Source organism: Exophiala oligosperma (assembly GCF_000835515.1).
Source record: "Exophiala oligosperma strain CBS 72588 unplaced genomic scaffold supercont1.7, whole genome shotgun sequence".
Lineage (NCBI taxonomy): Eukaryota > Fungi > Ascomycota > Eurotiomycetes > Chaetothyriales > Herpotrichiellaceae > Exophiala > Exophiala oligosperma.
The window spans coordinates 1,889,590-1,910,292 of record NW_015622824.1 but is presented as its reverse complement, the minus strand read 5'-3'; the positions used below and the strand labels follow the sequence as shown (position 1 = coordinate 1,910,292).

Genomic DNA, 20,703 nt, shown 5'->3' with positions numbered 1-20,703 from the left:
TCGAGGTCTGCGTCACTGGGGTATGGAACACGGGGACCGAGGCATATCGACAATTCCAGCGACAGAAAGGTGGCGGTGTCCTGGTCAACACGGCCAGTGCTGCGGGCTTAAAGGGCTACCGAAATATGGCCGTTTACTCAACCGCCAAACATGCCGTTGTGGGTTTCACGAGATGTTGGTCGGTGGATTGGGCCCCCGAGGGCATTCGCGTGAATGCAATTGCTCCAGGTGAGAGATTCAAACTGCGTGTTGAACAGCCGTTCCATCACCCGCCGACATCTCACATATTGTTCACAATTAACACCGGGGATCCCCAGGATTTACCGAATCTCCCATGACTGACGCCGTTATCAAAGACTTCCCACAAGTCGCCGAACGTATGATCGCCGCCATCCCCTTAGGAAGAATGGGTAAGGCAGAAGAGCTTGCAGATAGTGTCTTGTTCCTGTTGGGCGATACGGCTTCCAACATCACGGGTTCTATTCTCGTCTGTGATGGCGGTATGCTCAACTCGTGAGCTTGGGTCTAGGTCGCTGCCTCTGGTGCCACAGTTTCTAAAGCAATTTCCTGTAAGTGCAGGCATCAGTTCATCCCAGGGAAGCGCGGTACTCGGTTTGCTGTTTGATGCATCGTATGCATTGGAAATGCGTGCATGAAGCGTAGCTGGCTTGCTGGGATCTCCATTTATCGTCCAGAAATGACCAATACATTTATAGGCAACGCTTTGTTATCTGTACGTCCGCCGATCATCCCAAAGCGAGACTGTGCCCTCAAGCGTAAGGAGGAATCCCTCCCAAGAAGACCGTATTGTGGTCCCGGAAGCCCTTTCGTGATGTGTTTGCGCGCTCGCTTCCCCCATTCCCGCCCTACAAAGTCACTTGCACCAGATGGCTACCTCCCGGAAGCTTAGGTTGCCAGCACCTTGTTTCTATCTAATCCATATTGAATGAACGTTGAAATGAAAGTATCTCAACTATTCCAGTATTCCAGCATTCCAGTATTTCAGCATTCCAGTATTCCAGCATTCCAGTTTTCCAGCATTCCAGTTTTCCAGCATTCGTTATTAACTTTCTTCATAAAGGTTGATAATCGTGAATTGCACTTGACCGCATTGGTGGCCTCGTACCACGTTTCGCGGATCACCCCAGACCTCGTCGTTAGGATGACATCGCCATGGACCAGGGACCAAAACACAAACAAACCAGCTAACACCTATAACGAGTGGCGGGGAAAAGGCGTGTCAGAGGGTAAGTGCCGTCAGATATACCACAAGGCCAGCACCGATGAAGCTAGATGTGCCCATATGAAAAGTTTGTAAGGAACCCGACGAAAAATGGGGATAGGAAGGAAAACAACGAACGACAGTGATGATGCCCCCTATACCTAGGCATAAGTATCTCTATGGCGTAGTTAAGACAGCAGACAAGCCCGGGACATGGTCCAAATCAAGAGATGACCACGTTACAACCGGTACTACTGTGTGGAAGCTCACGAGCAGAACCGCCATGAGACCAACCGACCGATGGATCTGCCGAATCGTACGAAGCTTCTCACCTAGCAGAGCAGCTAGGGTGTCGAGATGGGACCCCGCAAACACAACTCATCCAGTCTTCCTCTTTCAAGCTACCTCTCTACCTCGTTCATCTCCTTGATCGCTGTAATCAACTCATGAGAGTCCACGAAGACCTCATAATACTCCGCCTGCAGATCTTTTCCATCTCCCGGATCCGCGAACTTGATGGCAGAAGCAAAATCGAGATCAATCTTCCGGCCATTTCGCAGCTTATACCACAGTGACCCCTTAACTATAACCTCCTGCTTTCCCTTCTCAGGTCCGCCCGCCACAACATAAAACTTTATCAAGGTGTGCTCAAGGTCCACGATGGGCCCGTTGATGGGATGGATCATGGCGTCGCGAAAAGCGCGAATTGCTTCACGGCCTGTGGTCGTTGTACCGTAGACTAATTGACCTTCCGGTGCGAAGAGATTGAGATAATCATGATTGGAATTGGGATCGTCCCAGGATCTGAAGAAGGCAGGAAGTTGTTTGTCGAGTGGAGATGGAATAGAACATTGGTTGGCGAAGGTGTAGTTGTTTCTGGAGCTCATCGTGTTGTGTTGTTCGTCAGTCCTAAACAATATGGAAGCAATCTTTTGTGTTATAGTATATCTGTAACCTGACTCCCAGCTCTATATCTGCGACACGCCCTCTATATATGTCGGCAGGCATACGGTTCAGCCTTCAAATATGGGCTAGGTATGCGAGTATGGTATCATACCCGCGGTCAGGATGACATATTATAAATCGCCCCACAAGTACTGTGTCGCGGGCCCAGAAGACTATCCCTCGGACCTCGCTATTTAACGCATCAGCTTGAGTACGTCCTACTCAAGAACCCCTCCTAGCCTCGCTCAAACTAATATTTACTAGCATTCTGACTACCCAGCACAACCTCTCCCCTCAAAATTGTCAAATAACAGGTGTCAAGCACTCCCTGGCCGAAAGTTTCGGATCCATCACTGCTCTATCCTTGTCGTTAGAATGAAACGCTTGCGTGCCCACTAGAACGCATGGCCGGTGAATACCCGTGCAAGGCTCTCCTTCAAAGCTGCTTTTGAGAGAACAAACGGGTCCTTCAATCAGGATATTGTTATTTATTACCGCAGTCGGCACAAAATAAATCGGGGTAGCTAGGCTCATTCGATAATCTATGGGAGCACCGATAAATAATAGAATCTAATCCTACCTTGGTAGCTATATAATAAAGTGAGGGTAGCCGACTTCGTAAGTAAAAATACAATAATAAGCTAGTTATCGGTTCTTTGTCAACCTGATCTACCTAAATCTACCTTGCCGTCTAAATCACAGCGAACGCGCCAATATACCTTAGCAATAAAGCACTTTGACTCGATATGCTCATGGGGATACAGAACTGCAAGGAAGAATAGCGAAGCTTAACCTAGACTCATCCGATTTCGAGAAAGGACGCTTTTACAAATAACGTTAATGTCACGGGACGCTGTATAACTCATTCGTCGACCGATCTGAGCCTTCTTCGGATACCCCTGAAGTACGCATGTCAGAATCCTCCCGAATCGTTTGACTCGACCTCGGATTTACCGAACCTCCAATAAAGCAATGATGAACCAAACATAGCTTCCACTTAGACCCGGCTAGATGGTGAAGATGGTTTGTGTTCTTTGACCAAACAAAACTTATTACCACGGTTGAGCAGTCGGAGTATTTGTCCCTTGAGTGGGGCAATGGGGAATTTACTATCGCAGGAGAACTTATTGTATCAACGGAGGTCAACTTTGCGAGGCAATTGGCAAGAGAAGGCAGGATATCAATGTCCTGATAACCAGGTGGATTTCCGAATATGAATTCGTGTCAGAAGATTCCCCCTGGGACGGAGTCTATATCAGTTATGTCACTGGTCTGCAAATCTGCCAACTCTATGGTTCAAGAGAGCTTAGCGAGTTCCTTGACGGTCTACACCTGACACAAGAAAAGCTACCACTCGAACCAGAAATCTCCGTCATCAGATGCGATAAAGTCCCTATTTCGGTCAGAAATGATTGTTACATCAAATGTGACCCATATCCTAAAACGATTCGCACAAATTGACCGCCATACAATAAATCGGATAATTCAACCAAGAAAGGAAATGCGGTTGGAGGGTTTGAACGAAGGTGATGCCAGGCACAAGGCACGTTTGCGGAATTACGAGACGCACTCAGTATCAGCAAAGACTATCAACTATGGTCTGTTGCTCGTTGCATTGAGGATTTTGGATCAAGATGGAGCTTTCGAGCCGCATGATAACGGTCGCTCCGTAAGTATGAAATTACATATACACAGGCAGAAAACCCTCGAGGAAACAGAGAGCTCCAACCCCATGATTCCACGTCTCAAGTCACAGAGAATTTCCATACCGTCTATCGTGACTTCGAGGTCGCCTTTGATAATTTGACCAAGGTCAACAACAAGATCCGGGCAATCAATAAAGAGCAAGGGCTTGAGGAGCAATCATTGGAGGACCGCGGTAGTGTACGGAGTCCCTGTAAACTGGCCGGAAGAATTCACCCTGCTGATGACCGCTTCTAGATACTGTTTTACCGAGGCGAGGGATGGGAGCGCGGAAACTGCAAAGGGCGGACACTATCATTACGATGCGAGTGAAACGCGGGAAGAGATTGAGTATGAGGGTTGGTTCAATGTCGCTATTTCCCTTGACCTCGCTGATGGCCAAGGCCGACCGGTTCGGAAGCACCTTATCCAAGAGAACTCCTGGCAGGTGTATACCTTGGTGAAGCAGTAGTCACGGCCAAGGTGCAATTCAGGTCGTTGTGGACGCGGTTGGCAGTTCAGACGTACATCGAGCTGTGTTAACTCCGTACGGACGTGGACTCCCAGTCAGACTATACGTAATAATGAGTACAGTAGTTTCCATGATGTCAATAACCAAAAATGTCAGACCATTGCGCTCGTCTCAACAACGACGGGAACGGGGCTAGTATTCACGATGTGCAAGGGCAATGGATCAGCCATGCTAAATCACCCTTTCTAGTCACTTTAATGCGTAAGGTCCAGGGTCTCTCGGCTCCGATGAATGCAGAGCTGCTAGGATGGATAGCTATCTGGCCGATATAACCTTGCACTTTCCTAAGACGGCCACGCACTCCACACTACAGCAATCTCCACCGTATATAGCAGAGTCTTCAGAGAGCATAGACGACTTATCTCTCTGAAACGAGCAGAGTTCTAGCTACATGCTGTTGCTTGGTAGGACAGTGCACATTCAAATCCGTGCAGTCGCCACTTGTGGCATGAATGGGTTCTTGGACGGATGGATTAGTCATGCCGCTTGCGAGACGGCCACCGATGGCCATTGATAGGGCGCCAGTCAAGAGCGTTGATGATTCCAGCCATGCTTCCTTTTTCCGCTTTGGGTAACTGGCCGGAGGGCAAGCAGCCAATCAAACAAAGCCAACCACTGGTGCAGACATCGTGTTCTGTACCTCAGGACTCCCTAGACAGGTAGGAAGGTAGCGGTGTATGTCAACTCCTCATCGCATCTGCCTGGTGGTTCCCGACGTGGACCGTCACCCAGCATGTAACTTGATTAACAATACTTGCGTAACGGGGTATACAAGAACGGACCTAGTGCAACGGGGATTAGAGAGGAGCTTCGGAGGCAGGAGGTAGACTACCTCCCTTTGCTAGCTGTATAAATTCACAAGCAATCCTCTCCTAAGTAGACTCTAGAACTAGCTTAGAAGACCCCTTTTTGCTCGTGACATTGTACATCCAGCGCGAATTCGTTACCTCACTTCCTTCAACCCCGTTCTCAAAACTAGTGCGTCAACCATGGGTATCGACTTTACAGTCTTCAAGGGCTCCAAGTCCGGAGAGATCGTCGAGGCCAAAGGCCACCGAGATGTCGGACCGAGACAGGCCTTGGTCCAAATTACGCACAGCGGCGTGTGCGGCACAGACGAACATTTCCGACATCAGGACCAAGGCCTGGGCCACGAAGGCGTCGGCATCATCAAGGAGATTGGTTCCATGGTGCCGGAAATCTCGGATCTTAAAGTCGGTGACCGCGTAGGTATGGGCTGGATCCAGAAGGTTTGTCTACACTGTAAGCCATGTTTGACCGGTCAACACTCCAAATGTCTCAATTCGGAGCAATTTGGGACGGCGAACTTGGACCAGGGCTCCTTCAGCACCGGACTTGCCTGGGACGTCTCCGCTCTGTTCAAGATTCCCGACGCGATTGATTCGGCGTCAGCTGGACCACTGATGTGTGGAGGAGCGACGGTCTGGGGACCTTTGTATGAACATGGCGCCAAAGCGGGAGACCGTGTCGGCATCTTGGGTATCGGAGGACTGGGTCATCTGGCCATTCAATTCGTCAACAAGATGGGGATGGAAGCCGTTGTGTTCTCAGGCACGGAGTCGAAGAAGGACGAGGCTTTCAAGCTTGGAGCGTCGGAGTTCCACGCCACCAAGGGCGTGACTAAGTTCGAAGGCATCGAGCCTGTTGATTTCTTCCTCATCACAACGAACGTCCTTCCAGATTTGTCCTTGTGAGTGGATAACCTCCCCTCCCCCCATTCTCAATCTACCTTCCGAGGATTCCTCTTGACTAATGTTATTGCAACAGATACGTTCCCGTGCTAGCACCGTTTGCAAAAGTGTTTCCCCTTACCACGAGCTTCGATGCCTGGCCTGTGCCTATCTTCCCCTTGTTGGTGTATGGGTACAGCATCATTGGGTCGGGCGGGGCGCATCCTCAATCAATGAGAGCGATGTTGTCTTTCGCTGCCAAACATGACATCAGGCCAATCTTGGAGAAGTTTCCCATGACCAAAGAGGGCATTACGGCTGCCATGAAGAAGTTGGATGAGGGAAACATGAGGTATCGGGCTATCGTCGAGGTGTGATAGGACAATGTCCCATTCCATAAGATCACACGAATGGGCATATGAAGTTGAATGAAACATACCTAGGTTTTTCCGATGCCGTATGAACAGTGATTGAATTTGCCCGTCTCCTGAGTCCTGCGCTAGAGGCCTCCAGATATCTCAATGACGCTGCCATTAACGTAGCTACTTTGCTCAGAGAACAGAAATGTTACTATGTTGGCCAAGTCTTCTGCAGTCCCCATCCTTCTGAGAGCCACACTCTGCTCCGTCTGTTGGATCACCTCCCTTCCTTGACGAACAGAATTGTTTGTTGGAGTAGTTATCGATCCTGGAGCGACAACATTCACTCTGATGCCCCGGGGGCCCAAGTTCTAGTGCCATAGACTGTGAGAAGCCGATCACGCCAAATTTTGCTGCGTTAGATATAGCATGGCCAGCACTTGACTTGAATCCTGCCACCGAAGACACATTGACAATAACGAATCCTTCAGTCAAATGCGGAATGCTAGATCTGGTCATGAGGTACGTTCCTTTTACGTCTTGTCCTAAGACTTATCTGTTGTCACCTGCAGTGGTAGATTAGTGATCAATTCGCGGCCAATCTCAACACCTGTTAGGGAGATTTAGTAGCTTGTGCTGTGAACCTGACAACACAATCTCCGTAGTGATATATCTTGACACCTCTAGCCGCCTCATTTGAAGACATGTTAAAGCTTTGATTATTATAAGCTATTTCTGTCATAAGCTCACACTAGATATGCTATTAATCATTTAGTCTGCGGCAAAGTATGAGACCTAGTACTATACTGTAGAACTACTCAGAGTGTTTTGTTTGTGAATGGAGTGTCACAAATCAAGTCATCAGGATTTGAGAGTTAATCTTAGTGTCACACTCTCTGTGTAGAAGGCACAATGTTCACAAATGTAGTAACCTGGTCTAACTTAGTAGGTATCAAGGATAGAGATGAGTAGTTAACATTGTTAGGCTCTTTCTTCGCAAGGGTCTCTCTTAAAGGTTACGCCTATTTAAAGATTAAAAGATATCGTCAAGTTTTAGGCGGGACAGGATTATAAAAGGATAGTTGTGATCATTAAGTGTTGATGTGAACATGTAAAGAAGAGAGCGAAAGCAACAATCAAAACCCCTGTCTAGATAACAGAGAGAAGTGAAAAATGGACTATATGATTAGCTTGAATAAAACAACCCGTGAGGATGCCAGGAACTGACGCTGCTTTGTGACTTTATTCCTTACCCCACAGGGCACTTCAACACCCCTAATTAGCGAAGCAGATACATAGACTGGCACTGTCCCTTACCCGGCCAGTCAAGCGTCGCACCATCAAAGCCATGAGGGCCCTTAGTGTACCGCCAGAAATTCGTCCCCTCCCATCGGTGCGTCAAGGGTGGTCACTCACCCCTGGTCGCGCGAGTCGAGGGTGAGCAAGGGCGGCATCACATATTTTCCTAATCGGGCGGGAGCCGCGAGCAGTTCGACCACACCTTGGCAAGAACGTGGTCAAAGACTTCAGCGATCTCGACCACGACGACAACGCTCTTATCTTGTTCTATTCATGCCCTAATTTTCCTTGCCAGACGGGCTACTATCAATCTTCAATCCTAATCATAATGCATACTTAAAGCCTTACAATTGTTGGTCTTTGCAACACCAGCCTTACCCTCCACCGCCCCCCCTCCCGGCGTTCCATTAGCCTCGCTCGAGTCCTACGCATCCCTTCCACGAAAAAGAACACAACACCTCGCCGCGATGGACTCTTCTATCAGTCATGGCTCCGAGCGCTTCATGGAACTTACGCAAAATCCCCACCATCGGGACCTGGACGTCCACCGACCGATGACGACATCGAAGCTGCTCCATGGCGAGGCCAAGACATCTGCGATTCCGAGCGACAACATGGTCTCTCGTCACCGAACTCCCTCGATGTTCGACGCTGAGAGTCAATCACCCATCCATGCTTCCGCCTCCGACCCTCTCGACCTGTCCCGCAGGCTCAAGTCCCGGTCCGAGCTTGACCGCATCACGGCCAACACCGCCCGAAAACGCAACGCCTGCAACCCTCTGGTCATCACCGGACGCATCCCACCGTCCAAGATTGCGGATTTCTACGAGTCTCAAAATGAGCAGATACAACGGCTCCTGAAGCCGGTGGACGAGCACGTCAGGGAAGCAAGAGACGTACAGAGCGCGACGAACCTGCGATATCAGATCGCGGTGTACGGCAGTTTCGTGGCCAACATCATCTTGGCCATTCTACAACTCTACGGCGCCATATCGTCGGGCTCCCTGTCTCTTTTCACCACCATGGCTGACGCCATCTTCGACCCCATGTCCAACGTCACGTTGATACTCTCGAACAAGGCGGTGAAGAAGGTCGACGCCCGAAAATTCCCCGCTGGGAGGTCGCGGATCGAGACGGCCGGCAACATCGTCTTCTGCTTCCTCATGACCTCTGTCAGTTTCATTCTGATCGCCTTTTCCATCCAAGAACTCGTCCGGGGCCACGAGAGCGGGACTAAGAGTTTCCACCTGCCTTCTGTGATCGCCGTCACCGTGGCGTTCTGCACGAAACTGGCCCTGTTCTTGTACTGTTGGGCTTTGCGGAACCAGTACTCTCAGGTGCGGATTCTGTGGGAGGACCACCGAAACGATCTGTTCATCAACGGCTTTGGTGTCCTCACCTCCGTCGGTGGCAGTAAGTTGCGCTGGTGGCTGGATCCGGCCGGTGCCATTGTGCTCTCGGCACTCATCTCGTTCCTGTGGCTGCACACTGCTTCGTCCGAATTCCAGTTGTTGATCGGTATCACGGCGGACACGGAGACGCAACAACTCATCACGTACGTGAGCATGACGCACAGCGACCGCATCAGACAGATCGACACGGTGCGGGCGTGGCACTCTGGCCCACGACTCGTGGTCGAGGTCGATGTCGTCATGGACCCCGAAGAGACTCTCCGCGTCTGTCATGACATCGCGGAGGAGTTGCAGATGAAACTTGAAAGGCTGCCTGACGTGGAGCGAGCATATGTCCACATTGATTTTGAAACGGACCATCGACCGGAGCATTTCTTGAAGAAGGAACTTTGAGTCGTCAGCCGTCCCAAAAAGCCCCGTGGTCAGTCCGGTCCGTGATGAGTCGCGACGACTTCGGGCTGTGGAGAGCGCCATTGACCAGATAAAATATTTCACATTGGGTGAGGCGGGTTTTGGACACCCATTAAACCATACCATGTTGCGCAACATGGTATGTGACAAGTGTAGCAAAAGGCACATGTGTGCGTCATTCAGCCTCAATTTGCCGACATGCCCATGTGCCTTACACAGCCCACAGCCATAGTGGCCTCACTATGGCGGGCCAATACAAGGCTATCACCCGGGTGAGGGAGGTTGTGGTACCAGTATACTGCAACAATGTGTTTGGTCTGTACCACGCCTGAATAATGGTGACCGAGGCAGCACCACCTAAAACCCTCCGAGAGTGGTTACCATACCAAAGGAGTTGTTTCTAAAGATCAATTAGACTTTCTCGAGTTTTTATTGAGTAAAGCCTTTGATGTCTGTTTTTTCTCGAGCGTGACTATGGTCAGACACCAGTCGGTGTCTCTGCTATCTGATGCAATGACAGTACAGTGATGGGCGGAATTCCACGTCCTTGACTCCAAGGCCTCATATATACCTCGAGCAATGCGTGTCGTGGCCATACCAACCCCGTCGGCATGCAGATGGTTACGAGAGAAGCGAGGCCCTTTCCGAAGGTCACTGCTTTTTGTATGAGGAGAGTCCCACGGGCCGTCTTTAGACAGGTTTTTTGGATGGGTGGGAAGCAGTCAGATGTTCAAGAGACACGATCGCTCTCCCTCTCGAATTAATATTGATTGAGTATACGCCTTTCCTATGCAATGATCCAGCCTACCCTTTTTGCATCCAAATTCGAGACCGTCAGCCAGGTGAATAACACAAAAGCCACCTGGGTTGTACACGAGCATTTCCCACCTCTCCTGGTCGCCATTCTGATGGATGACTCCCATAGAAGTTGCTTGTTTCACCTCAACCATGAAATCCGCGAAAGGGTCTATGTCGTACTGTGCTCTCTCTCTCTGCATCCACCTGCAAGCCCTACATAGATAGAAGATTCTGACCGTCTATGATCCGTAAAACTCGTTCCTCATCATTTTCTGCTTCATCAGAGACCTCTCTCATGACTTGAAAAAAAAGGGTGGTATGCCGCGACAAACTTGTGGTTCAACAGAGGTGATGCCCAAAGTGTTGGTCGAGCAGTTACGGTTGACTGGGTATGTTTTCGAGCCCCCATTTCCGGCTCAGGACTTCTTGTCTGAAAGAAATCTGGAAATGAACCGTGCGGGCACATGATGTACATGTCCTGATGTGGCAATGTGCATTTGACATCGCCATCATGACAGTCTTCACACGGTGCCTTGACGGCTTCGGAAATGCCGCGACCGAGGTGGTCGAGCCTGCGACATGGGTTGGGAGTCGGCACGGAAGTGTCGTACCTGCGGCGACGCAAAGGGAGCATCGTCACCGTCACTCACGACGACCGAAGGCCGTCGGTTGCCTTTACCCCGTACGAGGACCTCGGGCTCCGTGGGCGATGACGGCGCGGGAGGCGGCAAACTGTCTCGGGTCCGGGCCAGGTGGATGGGCGACGGCACCTGAAGGCTGTCCGTCGTGGTGTGGTGGCGCAACGGTGCGCCGCCGGCCCAGGACGACCCTCCCTGTCCGCTGCTGCCATTTGTGATGACGGTCGTGCCGGTCTCGAGCCGCGACAGTTGCGGCGAACGGGACCATGGTGCCGGTGGTGATCCCGCCGATGGCGAATCCGGGGATCGGTTCGCCGTTCTCGTCGAAGCGGCCTCCCCGTCACGCCTCGACTGTATGCTGGCACTTCTCGAACGCGGTTGTTGGTCGTTCATGCTGGAGGAGAGATCCCTCGAGCGTCGGTACTGATCGGCCGTCTCCCGCAACGCGGGATTCTTGTACTTCTCTCCCGGGTACTGGATCCACCTCTCCTTTGCCTGTTTGAACTTTTTGTTCTCGAACGTGTCCTCGGCGGCGGTGCCGACAAAGTCGACCAGCTTGATCATGGCTCGCGTCCCCCGTCTTCGCCAGTCGGAGAGCCTCTGCATGACCTTCTGACCTCGAGACTGGCCTCCTCTGGTCCTCCACCAGCTATCGTCGCGTGCCGCCATGATCCGGCCGCAATTGGCACATACGGCGGCGGTGGTAGTGCTGGGAAGAGGAGAAGTGGCGACGTTTGGCGTCGCATTTGGCGCCGCAACAGGCCTGGTTGGTGGTTGTGGTGGCACTTGTTGTTGACCATTATTGTTATCATCGTGATGTTCCACAGACGGACTTGTCTTTTCTTGTATGCTACTGCTCCTCTCAACTTGCTTCTTCTCCTGTTTTCGCTTTTCTTGTTCCCTCTTTTCGAGTACGATGTCTTTGGCGAGAAGAACGTAAACCGAACCGACCATGGCGAGGCCTGTTCCGACGACCGGTGCCCATTGACCTTGATAGAGACTCTGGATCAGCACAAAGCCCGAAGGGAGTAGACTCTTCGTGAGGAAGTGTGGTTGTGTCGGGGGTGGCCTTACCTATACTCGCTATGGGCTCGGTCTGGTATGAAACCTGCGTGCTGAAGAAATTCCACTCCCCGATTATGAGGATGGCCAATATCGCCGCCCCGAATATCGGGGTGGCCACGACGTTGCGAGTCCGTCGATTACCGGTGTTTGCTGGGTCTTGGTCGTTGCAAGTGCACAGCAGTACCTCTGTATCATCCGCGTCGTGACTATTCGGTCGTGGCGGCGGTTGTTGGTTGACATTCGTGTCTCCTTGATCATTCTCGTCGCTGGGTGCCATTGACCCTTGATCCTCCTCAGCATCTGCGTCCGTCTTCTCCTTGAGGCGTTTTGCTTCGAGGGCGTTGATCTCACGAATCTTGTTCCAATTTGAGATGAGGAGGAGCAGGGCAGGTACACAGCAGGCGGCGGCGAGGAGAGTGGCGGAATTGAACGTCAGCTTATCCGGAGCTGGGATCACGTAGATGTTGTTCGCGGAGCCACGTCGCATGGGAGAAAAGGGACCCTGGTCGACCGAGCATATGAGCCCACACGTTTCCGTGCCGTATTGAAAGCCCTTAGCACTGATTGGCATCGGGTTGCCGGCGCCGTCGTCGATGCAATGTGTTGACTTTGTTCGAAAGAACTCTACAGTCAAGCTCAGTAGTCCTAAACAACGTATAGATGGTCAGCCGAATGCCAGCCTGCCGGCCAGGTGTTTGCTTCTCAGCAACTCACCAGCAAGGATCAGTGCTGTCCACAGAATGATGATGCTACTCCCTGCTTGCTCAAAGTAGCTTCGAGATAGCATGACGGTGACTGGAGCGAGGAGAATGCCGATGGAGCAAACCTGGAAAGCTCCATATACATCCATGTCGACTGCGTCTGGATATGCCGTTTTTCAGTGTTTTGTTTTCTTCTGGAGCCACAGAGACTGCAGTTCCTCCGGGAGATCTTCACATACCATCGACATGGACAGCGGCGATGACAATCCCATGAAGGGCAGCAACGGCAGGGAACAGCAGAGCCGCCGCCAAACAAGCCGCTCTGAGCCACTGTATTTCCCTACCGAAAAAACATGCGCTGATAAGAGCATAATAACTATCGATGGTTCATGAGACAGTAAGCTAGTGTCTCTGTTGAGAAAGAAGGGGCAGAAGGTGTGACCGGCAGATGGGCAGTTTCCGCAGACAGGGCTGAACTACTTACAGGAACCTCGTGCCGGGCCCATATTGGCCTGACACTGGCCATGCACACACGACTTTCACCGCATGGCTGCTGACATTGGTGGTGGTAGCGATCGTCACGCTTCGATCCAGTAAGATTGCTATGGGTGAAGTTGGAGGCAGAACTGGCATGATACTTTCATCTGAACCCAAAGACCATCATCGTCTGGGAGTAATGGAAGCAAACGACCAAACCTGGGGAGGGAGGCGAGAGTGGAGAGTGTTTATCAGTTTTGCGAAAGCAAGGGCCGAACCACAAGGGCCCGGCCACATCGAAGCTTTCGTTTCGCCCCAGCTTTACTTCGACTCTTACGTCGACCTTGTCCGCAATTGCACCAATCGTCTGTGAGAAAACGGGACTTTTTGTTTCCCATGTCGGGGATGGCTTACTTGTCACTTTCGGAAACTGGTCGCGTGCCCCCATGCTGGTTCGGGCCCTTTTGCCTTCGTCACGAATGAACCCTGCAGGGCTTGAGGTGATAAAAAACAAGGCTATCGTTTAATCGATGATTGTGTCAGGCTGAGAAAATCGAGTGGATGTTTCTTCTTGTGATATGGACGGGGCTTTGATTTCCGGATTTCCCAGGGAGTCCTCGCACTGGAGTCATTTACTTGGTAACAGGAAATGGCGTTGCACAGTACGGAGTATACGGCACGGTGCATTCATTCCAAGTTCACTTTTCGAACGAACTACTACAACCAAGAGGGCTATCATTGATGGTCAGTTACGGTGGCGCTGCCAAACAACAGCCAGCCAAGTTTGATCTGGAGTTGTAAATGTTCTCAGTCACCCCTACGGAAAATGAACGTTTTGATTATAGTGTTGCCAACAACTGACATTCGTGGTAGAGACCGTAAAAGACGAGGTAAGTACTTACTGGCAGCCATTCTGGCCCGAATGTACTGTACTGTACGGAGCACGTATGGCATCATGGATCATCATTTCGTCTTATCAATCATCGTGCTGGATCCAGAGGCTCAGATGGAGTCAAAGTGTGAAAGATTTCCACTTGTCTCTGCCATTCGTTTGGATACACTGTGCGAGATTCACTTGGAGGGGCAGGACAACAAGACACAGAAAAAGAGAGGGAGAGAGCTGGAACCGGGATCTAGGGTAGTAGAGTTTGATTGGAAATGAGGCGGCTGTACTAGCCAGGGTGTGCCCTGTATTGAGCCTTATCGGGGGAGCAATTTTTGCCCTGACTGCTTTTCTTTTTGTGACAGTGTAACAGCTGCTGCAGTGCTGCATGCAGTCTTACTCTGTCACTTTTTCCTCAGCCGCGCGAAGTCAAAGGAGAGCCCGACGTTCTGGACATTGTGGAACCCAAGCACAAACACGAAGCATGTCCTGAGGTTCATCTGCTCTCCGAACCATGCATCTGGATTAAAGTGGTCACCCCGTGGAGCTTCTCCTCGCTAAGAAACGACCAAGTGGCGGTGGGGGTGGAATGAAAGGCGTCCTTTTCCTATTTTCGGAGTACAGCAGGGCAGTAGAGCTGAAACTCCTCGCGTACTCCTACTCGTCATAACCCCTACACTGGTTGGGATGCCTTTCCAGCCACTTTACCAACACATGGTTACACCCCAATCATCCAACCGTAGGACAGCTGCAAAACGCAAACTTTGGGTGCTAATGCGGCCCTCTTTCACGCCTTGCATATCCGCAGGATGGTTACTCGTCGGACGCCTTGGGTCCTAGCATCGCCCGCCCCTCCGGATATTTACGAATACTCCGTACAGTGGCAGTGAGAGCTACTGAGGGGCAGACTGCTGTGCGGTGTGCGTTTTCATCACGCCCGTCAAAGGCAGGGAGCAGACCGTGGCGGAAATGCTTTGTCCTAAGAGGGCTGGTTTACAGTGGCAGTGCTCTGGTGAGCATCACATCATTCATTTTGCGACACCTTCTACGCCGAACCTGAAGCATTTCTCTCCCTACCCGAATCACACCGAGTCAAACACCTGTCGCACTTGAAACAACAAATCCTGCTATGTCTGCTCCAAAAGACAGGTAGAAGCGACAATTCGAGGTTGGATCTAGGGCGGAGAAGAAAGCAATGGCAGAAGTCCTAGACACTGGCCAGATCAAAGACTGGCGGTCAATCGTGACTCTGATTATTTTCTTCCTGACAAGTAGGTACAACATGGTCTTTCCCAAAATTCCCGTGGTCGTTCTCTGAGATTGATTTTGTCTGCGGTCGCGTAGATCTTACTGTGCTGTTCCCATTCAGAGTGTCACTGTTCTTTCCCACGCGGGTCTGGGATGGGATCTTGCGGCTGTTGGGAACTCTACGCATCATCTCGCCTCGACGACGGCACCTCAACTATGGAACCGACAGTACCGGCAAAGTCAAGCCTTTCATGCGCTTCCAATTCCCCATGAACTTTGTGACGGCGCCTCTGCTTGCCGACCTCTTTTTGCTGGCCATCTCTGCCATTGGCCGTCAAGAGGTTCACGATGGAACGGTTGGGGCCGATAACATCTCGCCCATCGACATCATGGCCTTCTTTTTGACCTTGGCGTACCTGGCCGTGTCTATCGACGCCTCCGGCTTGATCAGGTGGTTGGCCTTGAAAGCGCTCGAGAAGGGTGGAGACAATGGACATGCCCTGTTCTTCTACCTTTACGCCTTCTTCTTCTGCCTGGGGAGTTTCATCGGCAATGATCCCATCATCTTATCTGGAACCGCATTCTTGGCATACATGACCCGAGTGTCGGACAATATTCACACAGCCAGAGCCTGGATCCACGCGCAGTTCACCGTGGCGAACGTTGTCTCGGCCATACTGGTCTCTTCCAACCCGACGAATCTTGTACTGGCAGGAGCCTTCGACATCAAGTTCATCCACTACACAGCCAACATGATTGTCCCCGTCACAGTCACCGGCATCATCTTGTTTCCCTTTTTGTTGTATGTTGTCTTTTCTGGAAAGGACGATGTCGAGAAGAAGGATTACATCCCGTCCTCGATAAAACCCAAAGTCTTGCCGGAAGCTATCATGATGCTAAAGCCTGGAAATCCCAACATCGATCATGTCAAGAGTGGTGGCGGGGACGAGGAAAAGGATAAAAAGGCCAACAATGAGAAGGGCAAAATGCGAATGGCCGAAGAAATCATGAACCCATACATCGACGAGAAAAGTGCGGCGTTCGGAGCCATCTTGATGTCTGTGACGCTTGTTACCATCCTGGTGCTGAACGCGGTCAGTCAAACCACAGGCACCCATCCCGTTTACTGGGTCACTCTGCCGGCCGCGTTCGTCATGTTCTCCTGGGACGCCCTTTATGGGCTGTCTCAGCTGCCCAAGTGGCGGCGGGATTTCAGGGAATACCAGGAGAAGCGCGATCGGATTGAACAAGAAGAATTACGAAAAGTGGCACAGGAGCAAATGCAGTCATACCAGATCGCGGATTCGAAGGCAAACTCATCTCTTGCAAAGCATGGCCAAAGTGGCGACGGATCTCGCAGCTTCGTGTTGTCCGAGGAGGAGGACCTCGTGCCAGGTGCCAAGCATGTTGCCCATATCGGTACCCGAGGGCGATCCGGAATGAATGACGATGATCGAGTGTCGCCTGTAGATAGCTCACCATCGTCGCCGAACTTTTCCAGATCCGCAACTTGCCCTATCGAAATGACCAGACCCAACCGCTCCGTCTCGAGAACAATGACCGACAGAGTCGATGAGAGACACTATGCGCATGGTGCTCTTCATTCACGGACATCAGCAGAAAAACCGGTTGGGGCAAGTTTGACAGCGAACGAGAAAGAGGAAAGGTCGAGTGACGACATGTCTGAAGAGTTCGACGCTCGCACAATTTCCGGCCCGACGACGTTCGAAAGTCTCGTGAAAAAAGGGTTTGGATGGTTTCAGTCAAAATTCCCAACTGTCACAGTGGTGGCTGCGCATCTGCCGTTTGCTCTTGTGCCGTTCGCTCTCTCGATGTTTGTCCTTGTGCAGGGACTCGTTACGAGAGGCTGGGTTCCAGTTTTTGCCTATGGGTGGGACCATTGGGTAAACAAAACGGGAACTGTGGGCGCCGTTGGTGGTATGGGATTTATCTCCGTCGTGTTATGCAACGTAAGTCCTTTCTAGAACACCAAAAATTCGGTAAGACTTCACGGGAAGTGAGATCACAGTTGACATGCGTGGTGCGTTTTTCTAGTTCGCAGGGACGAACATCGGTAGCGCCATCCTTCTTTCTCGGGTGGTTCAAGCATGGCAGACGATTCATCGCCAGAATGGAATCCCAATCTCCAACCGAACATTCTGGGCCACCGTATACAGCATGGCGATTGGCGTCAATTACGGCGCATTCAGTGCAGTCTTCAGCGCCTCACTTGCTGGTTTGCTGTGGAGGGACATCCTGGAACGCAAGTATATCGAGGTCAAGCGCCTGGAATTCGCGAAAGTCAACCTGCCCATCATCTCGGTGGCGATGGCGATAGGCTGCGCCATTCTTGTCGCCCAAGTTTACATCGTCAGAGACGATTCGCCATACGATAAATAATCGACGCCTTTGAATAAGAGGAAAGGCCCGAGTTGGTCTGTTACAATCAGTCTCATGTCAGCCGGGCGGAATACAACCATAGCGCCGAGTTGTTTTCATGGCGCAGTCTGAGGAGCTTCAGGATTCCGACGCAAGACATCCTATATAGATGCTGGAGGCTGTTCATCAATTGAATGTATAGAGAGGCTTTTGTGAAGCAAGAGCCAGCAACAAAAACTCATCTCACAACCCTTGAGATCGGGGTTGTGAGAATAGAAAACCTGGACATGCCAGATGTTTAAAGGGGCAACACTCTGGGAGTTTTAACGTCAATGGCAAGCGGTCACTCCCTGCTCAGGTTCACAGAGCCCAGCCTCCAGAAGGAGGTCCGAAAATTGTTTCCTGAGCGCCCCAACCGCCGTTCAGGACGAGGGTCAGAGACTGAAAGTGAGCGCTACCATTACGCCATGTACCCCATTGTTGCCTGGAATTCTGAAAATGAAATATTTAAACACAACATTATTGAAGGATGTCTTCACTGTGGTTGGGGAGGGTGTCTTCACCTTGTTCACCGCGACGGTGCATCAGGGAGGGCTGAGGACTTTTCTATATTCGAGGAAAAGGAGAGGGAGAAGAGGACAATGCGCTACGTTCGAAAGAAGATAAACTCCACCGTATTCAAAACGGTGGATCAAACAAGCGAGGCCGACGGACATTGACAAACGTCCAACAATGCCTCAATATCACGAAAAGTTACGATCCATATATACACAATACACCACAGTAGGTGGCAGTCTGTTGCCCTTGACAGTACATACAGTACACAATGGGATCATCCTTGATCTCATATCTGCGTCTATAACGTCCCGCCTCTGCACGATCATCGTGCGGCTGTTCCATGGAGCATGTCGAGTGACATGTGTCAAAGGCTCTCTTGACGCGTTTTCAATCTAAAGGACGAACGATCTGGTCCGTGACCCTTTTTTTTGACATGGAAAGCTAAGAAACCCCCTTTCGATGTCCATGGAAGTACAATTTGAGGTAAGTCTTGTTCAGCTTCTTCATGTAGAACGCATGATGCTTCCTTCCTCGGTCGAAGTACTGTAGAAGGTTTCCCCATACCTACAGGATTCGTTGTCACGATGGCTATACAGTCATTCAAGAACGTCCTACCGGACGACGACGAGCGGCACCGGTCCCAGCAGTACCCGCTGTTGAATGGAGATCTCGAAGACGAAGAATTCGGCGGCGCGTGCCAGGCTTCATCAAACGACCAAAGGCGACGACGTACTCTACTCGCCAAAGCATTGGCAGTTTTTTATTTGATACAACAATACCTGAAACCACGACGGTCACTTCTAGACAGCTCTTCACAACAACAAGCATCTCTCCTTGCGTTTTCTACCGGAGACAGCAAAACCGGTTCGATCCTGAGGGCGGCCTGGGTGGCCGTCCGCCCCACCATCCTGTGTCCGACGACGACGACAAATCGCAAAGTCCACGCGACGGCGTGGTTGGACGGCCTCCGAGGCATCGCGTGCTTCACCGTCGTCTTCTACCACAACTCCCTCTTGTTGTACCCGGGCCACTGCGCGGCGTGGCAGAGTTCGGACTCGCGCCTGTTCCGCCTCCCCGTCCTCCGCCTCCCCTGCACGGGTCCGGCGATGGTGGACATTTTTTTCGTCATATCCGGCTACGCCCTGAGCTGCCGGCCCTTGTCGCTCACGCGGACGGCCGACTTCACCCGGTTTTCCGAGTCCCTCTCGTCGGCCCTCTTCCGACGCGGCATCCGACTCTACGCGCCCGTGGTTTTCCTGACCCTCCTCAACGCCGTGCTGAGTTACCTCAAGCTGTTTGACCCCGAGGGCGCCGACCACGTCCCCTACGACGGCACCGTGGCCGCGACCCTGTGGCACTGGCTGGACGACCTGTTGACGGGCCTGAACCCGCTCAACCTCGACCGGTACCACTCCTGGAACATCAAGGGCCTACGGTACGCCATCGGCATGTGGACCATCCCCTTTGAGTATCGAGGGTCGATCATCGTCTTCGTGGTCCTCCTGGCCCTGGGCAGGACTCGTCCGCCCCTGAGGTTCGCCGTCATAGCGTCGCTCGTCCTATACTGCGTCGCTCAAGGACAGTGGGACGTGTTTTTGTTTCTCTCGGGACCCCTGTGCTGCGACCTTCACCATTATCTTGAAAACCGAACGATGCCACAATCCACGTCCACGTCCGCTTCGACTTCTGCCAACAGCTCCGGTGTTGTCGGTTTGTCGAGCGAGAAACCACAAAATCCTCGTCAGCGTACGAATCTGATTGCCTTGACACTGAAACGCGTCGCTCTCATCTCAGGCCTCGTCGCGATCCTCGCCGTCGTCACCATGCCCGAGTACCCTCACATGGGGGACGTGCGGCTGTACACCACCATCAAGTCTTTCGACCCCAGCAGCTGGGACAAACTCCCGAGCGTCGGCCGGTTCCCGGTCTGCGTCGCCTCGGTGGTTCTGGTGTTTTACACGGGTCAAACACGAATGCTTCGGAGGTTCCTGTCCACCCCTTTTCCGCAGTACCTCGGGGAGAACTCTTTCGGAATCTACCTCATGCACGTCACCTTGATCAACAGCATAGGAAGGCCATTGATGCGTTTTCTCTCTCGAATTCCCTCCCACGTCGGTCTCAGACCGGAAGGCCAAGTCGGTTCTTGGTTGGTGTTTTTGCTCTACGCCGCCATCGCCATCCCCACCTTGTTCTGGATCAGTGAGTTGGTCACGCGGTACGTCGACAAGAAGAGCGTCCAGTTGGCCAGGTGGTTGGAGCAAAAGTGTATGATGAAGACGGCCTGATCGGCTTTTTTCTCTCCTTGGTACTCTCGCTCCACAGAGCAAAATGTTTTTGCATGCATAGCCATCTTTTTCCTATTCGTACCGTTGGACAATCACACCAAAGAACATTCGTTTGCT

At 51.6% G+C, this 20,703-nt stretch overlaps 2 protein-coding genes across 2 annotated transcripts; both read left to right on the top strand.

Moving 5' to 3' along the window:
* Window positions 1-7,975: 7,975 nt before the first annotated feature.
* Window positions 7,976-10,334, top strand: PV06_07942 (uncharacterized protein). The gene has a single exon (XM_016409230.1). It carries the CDS (start codon window positions 8,199-8,201, stop codon window positions 9,534-9,536), a length of 1,338 nt encoding a protein of 445 aa, XP_016260984.1. The 5' UTR covers window positions 7,976-8,198; the 3' UTR covers window positions 9,537-10,334.
* Window positions 10,335-18,798: 8,464 nt separating this feature from the next.
* PV06_07941 (uncharacterized protein) lies at window positions 18,799-20,669 on the top strand. The gene has a single exon (XM_016409229.1). It carries the CDS (start codon window positions 18,886-18,888, stop codon window positions 20,584-20,586), a length of 1,701 nt encoding a protein of 566 aa, XP_016260983.1. The 5' UTR covers window positions 18,799-18,885; the 3' UTR covers window positions 20,587-20,669.
* The last annotated feature ends 34 nt before the right edge of the window (window positions 20,670-20,703 follow it).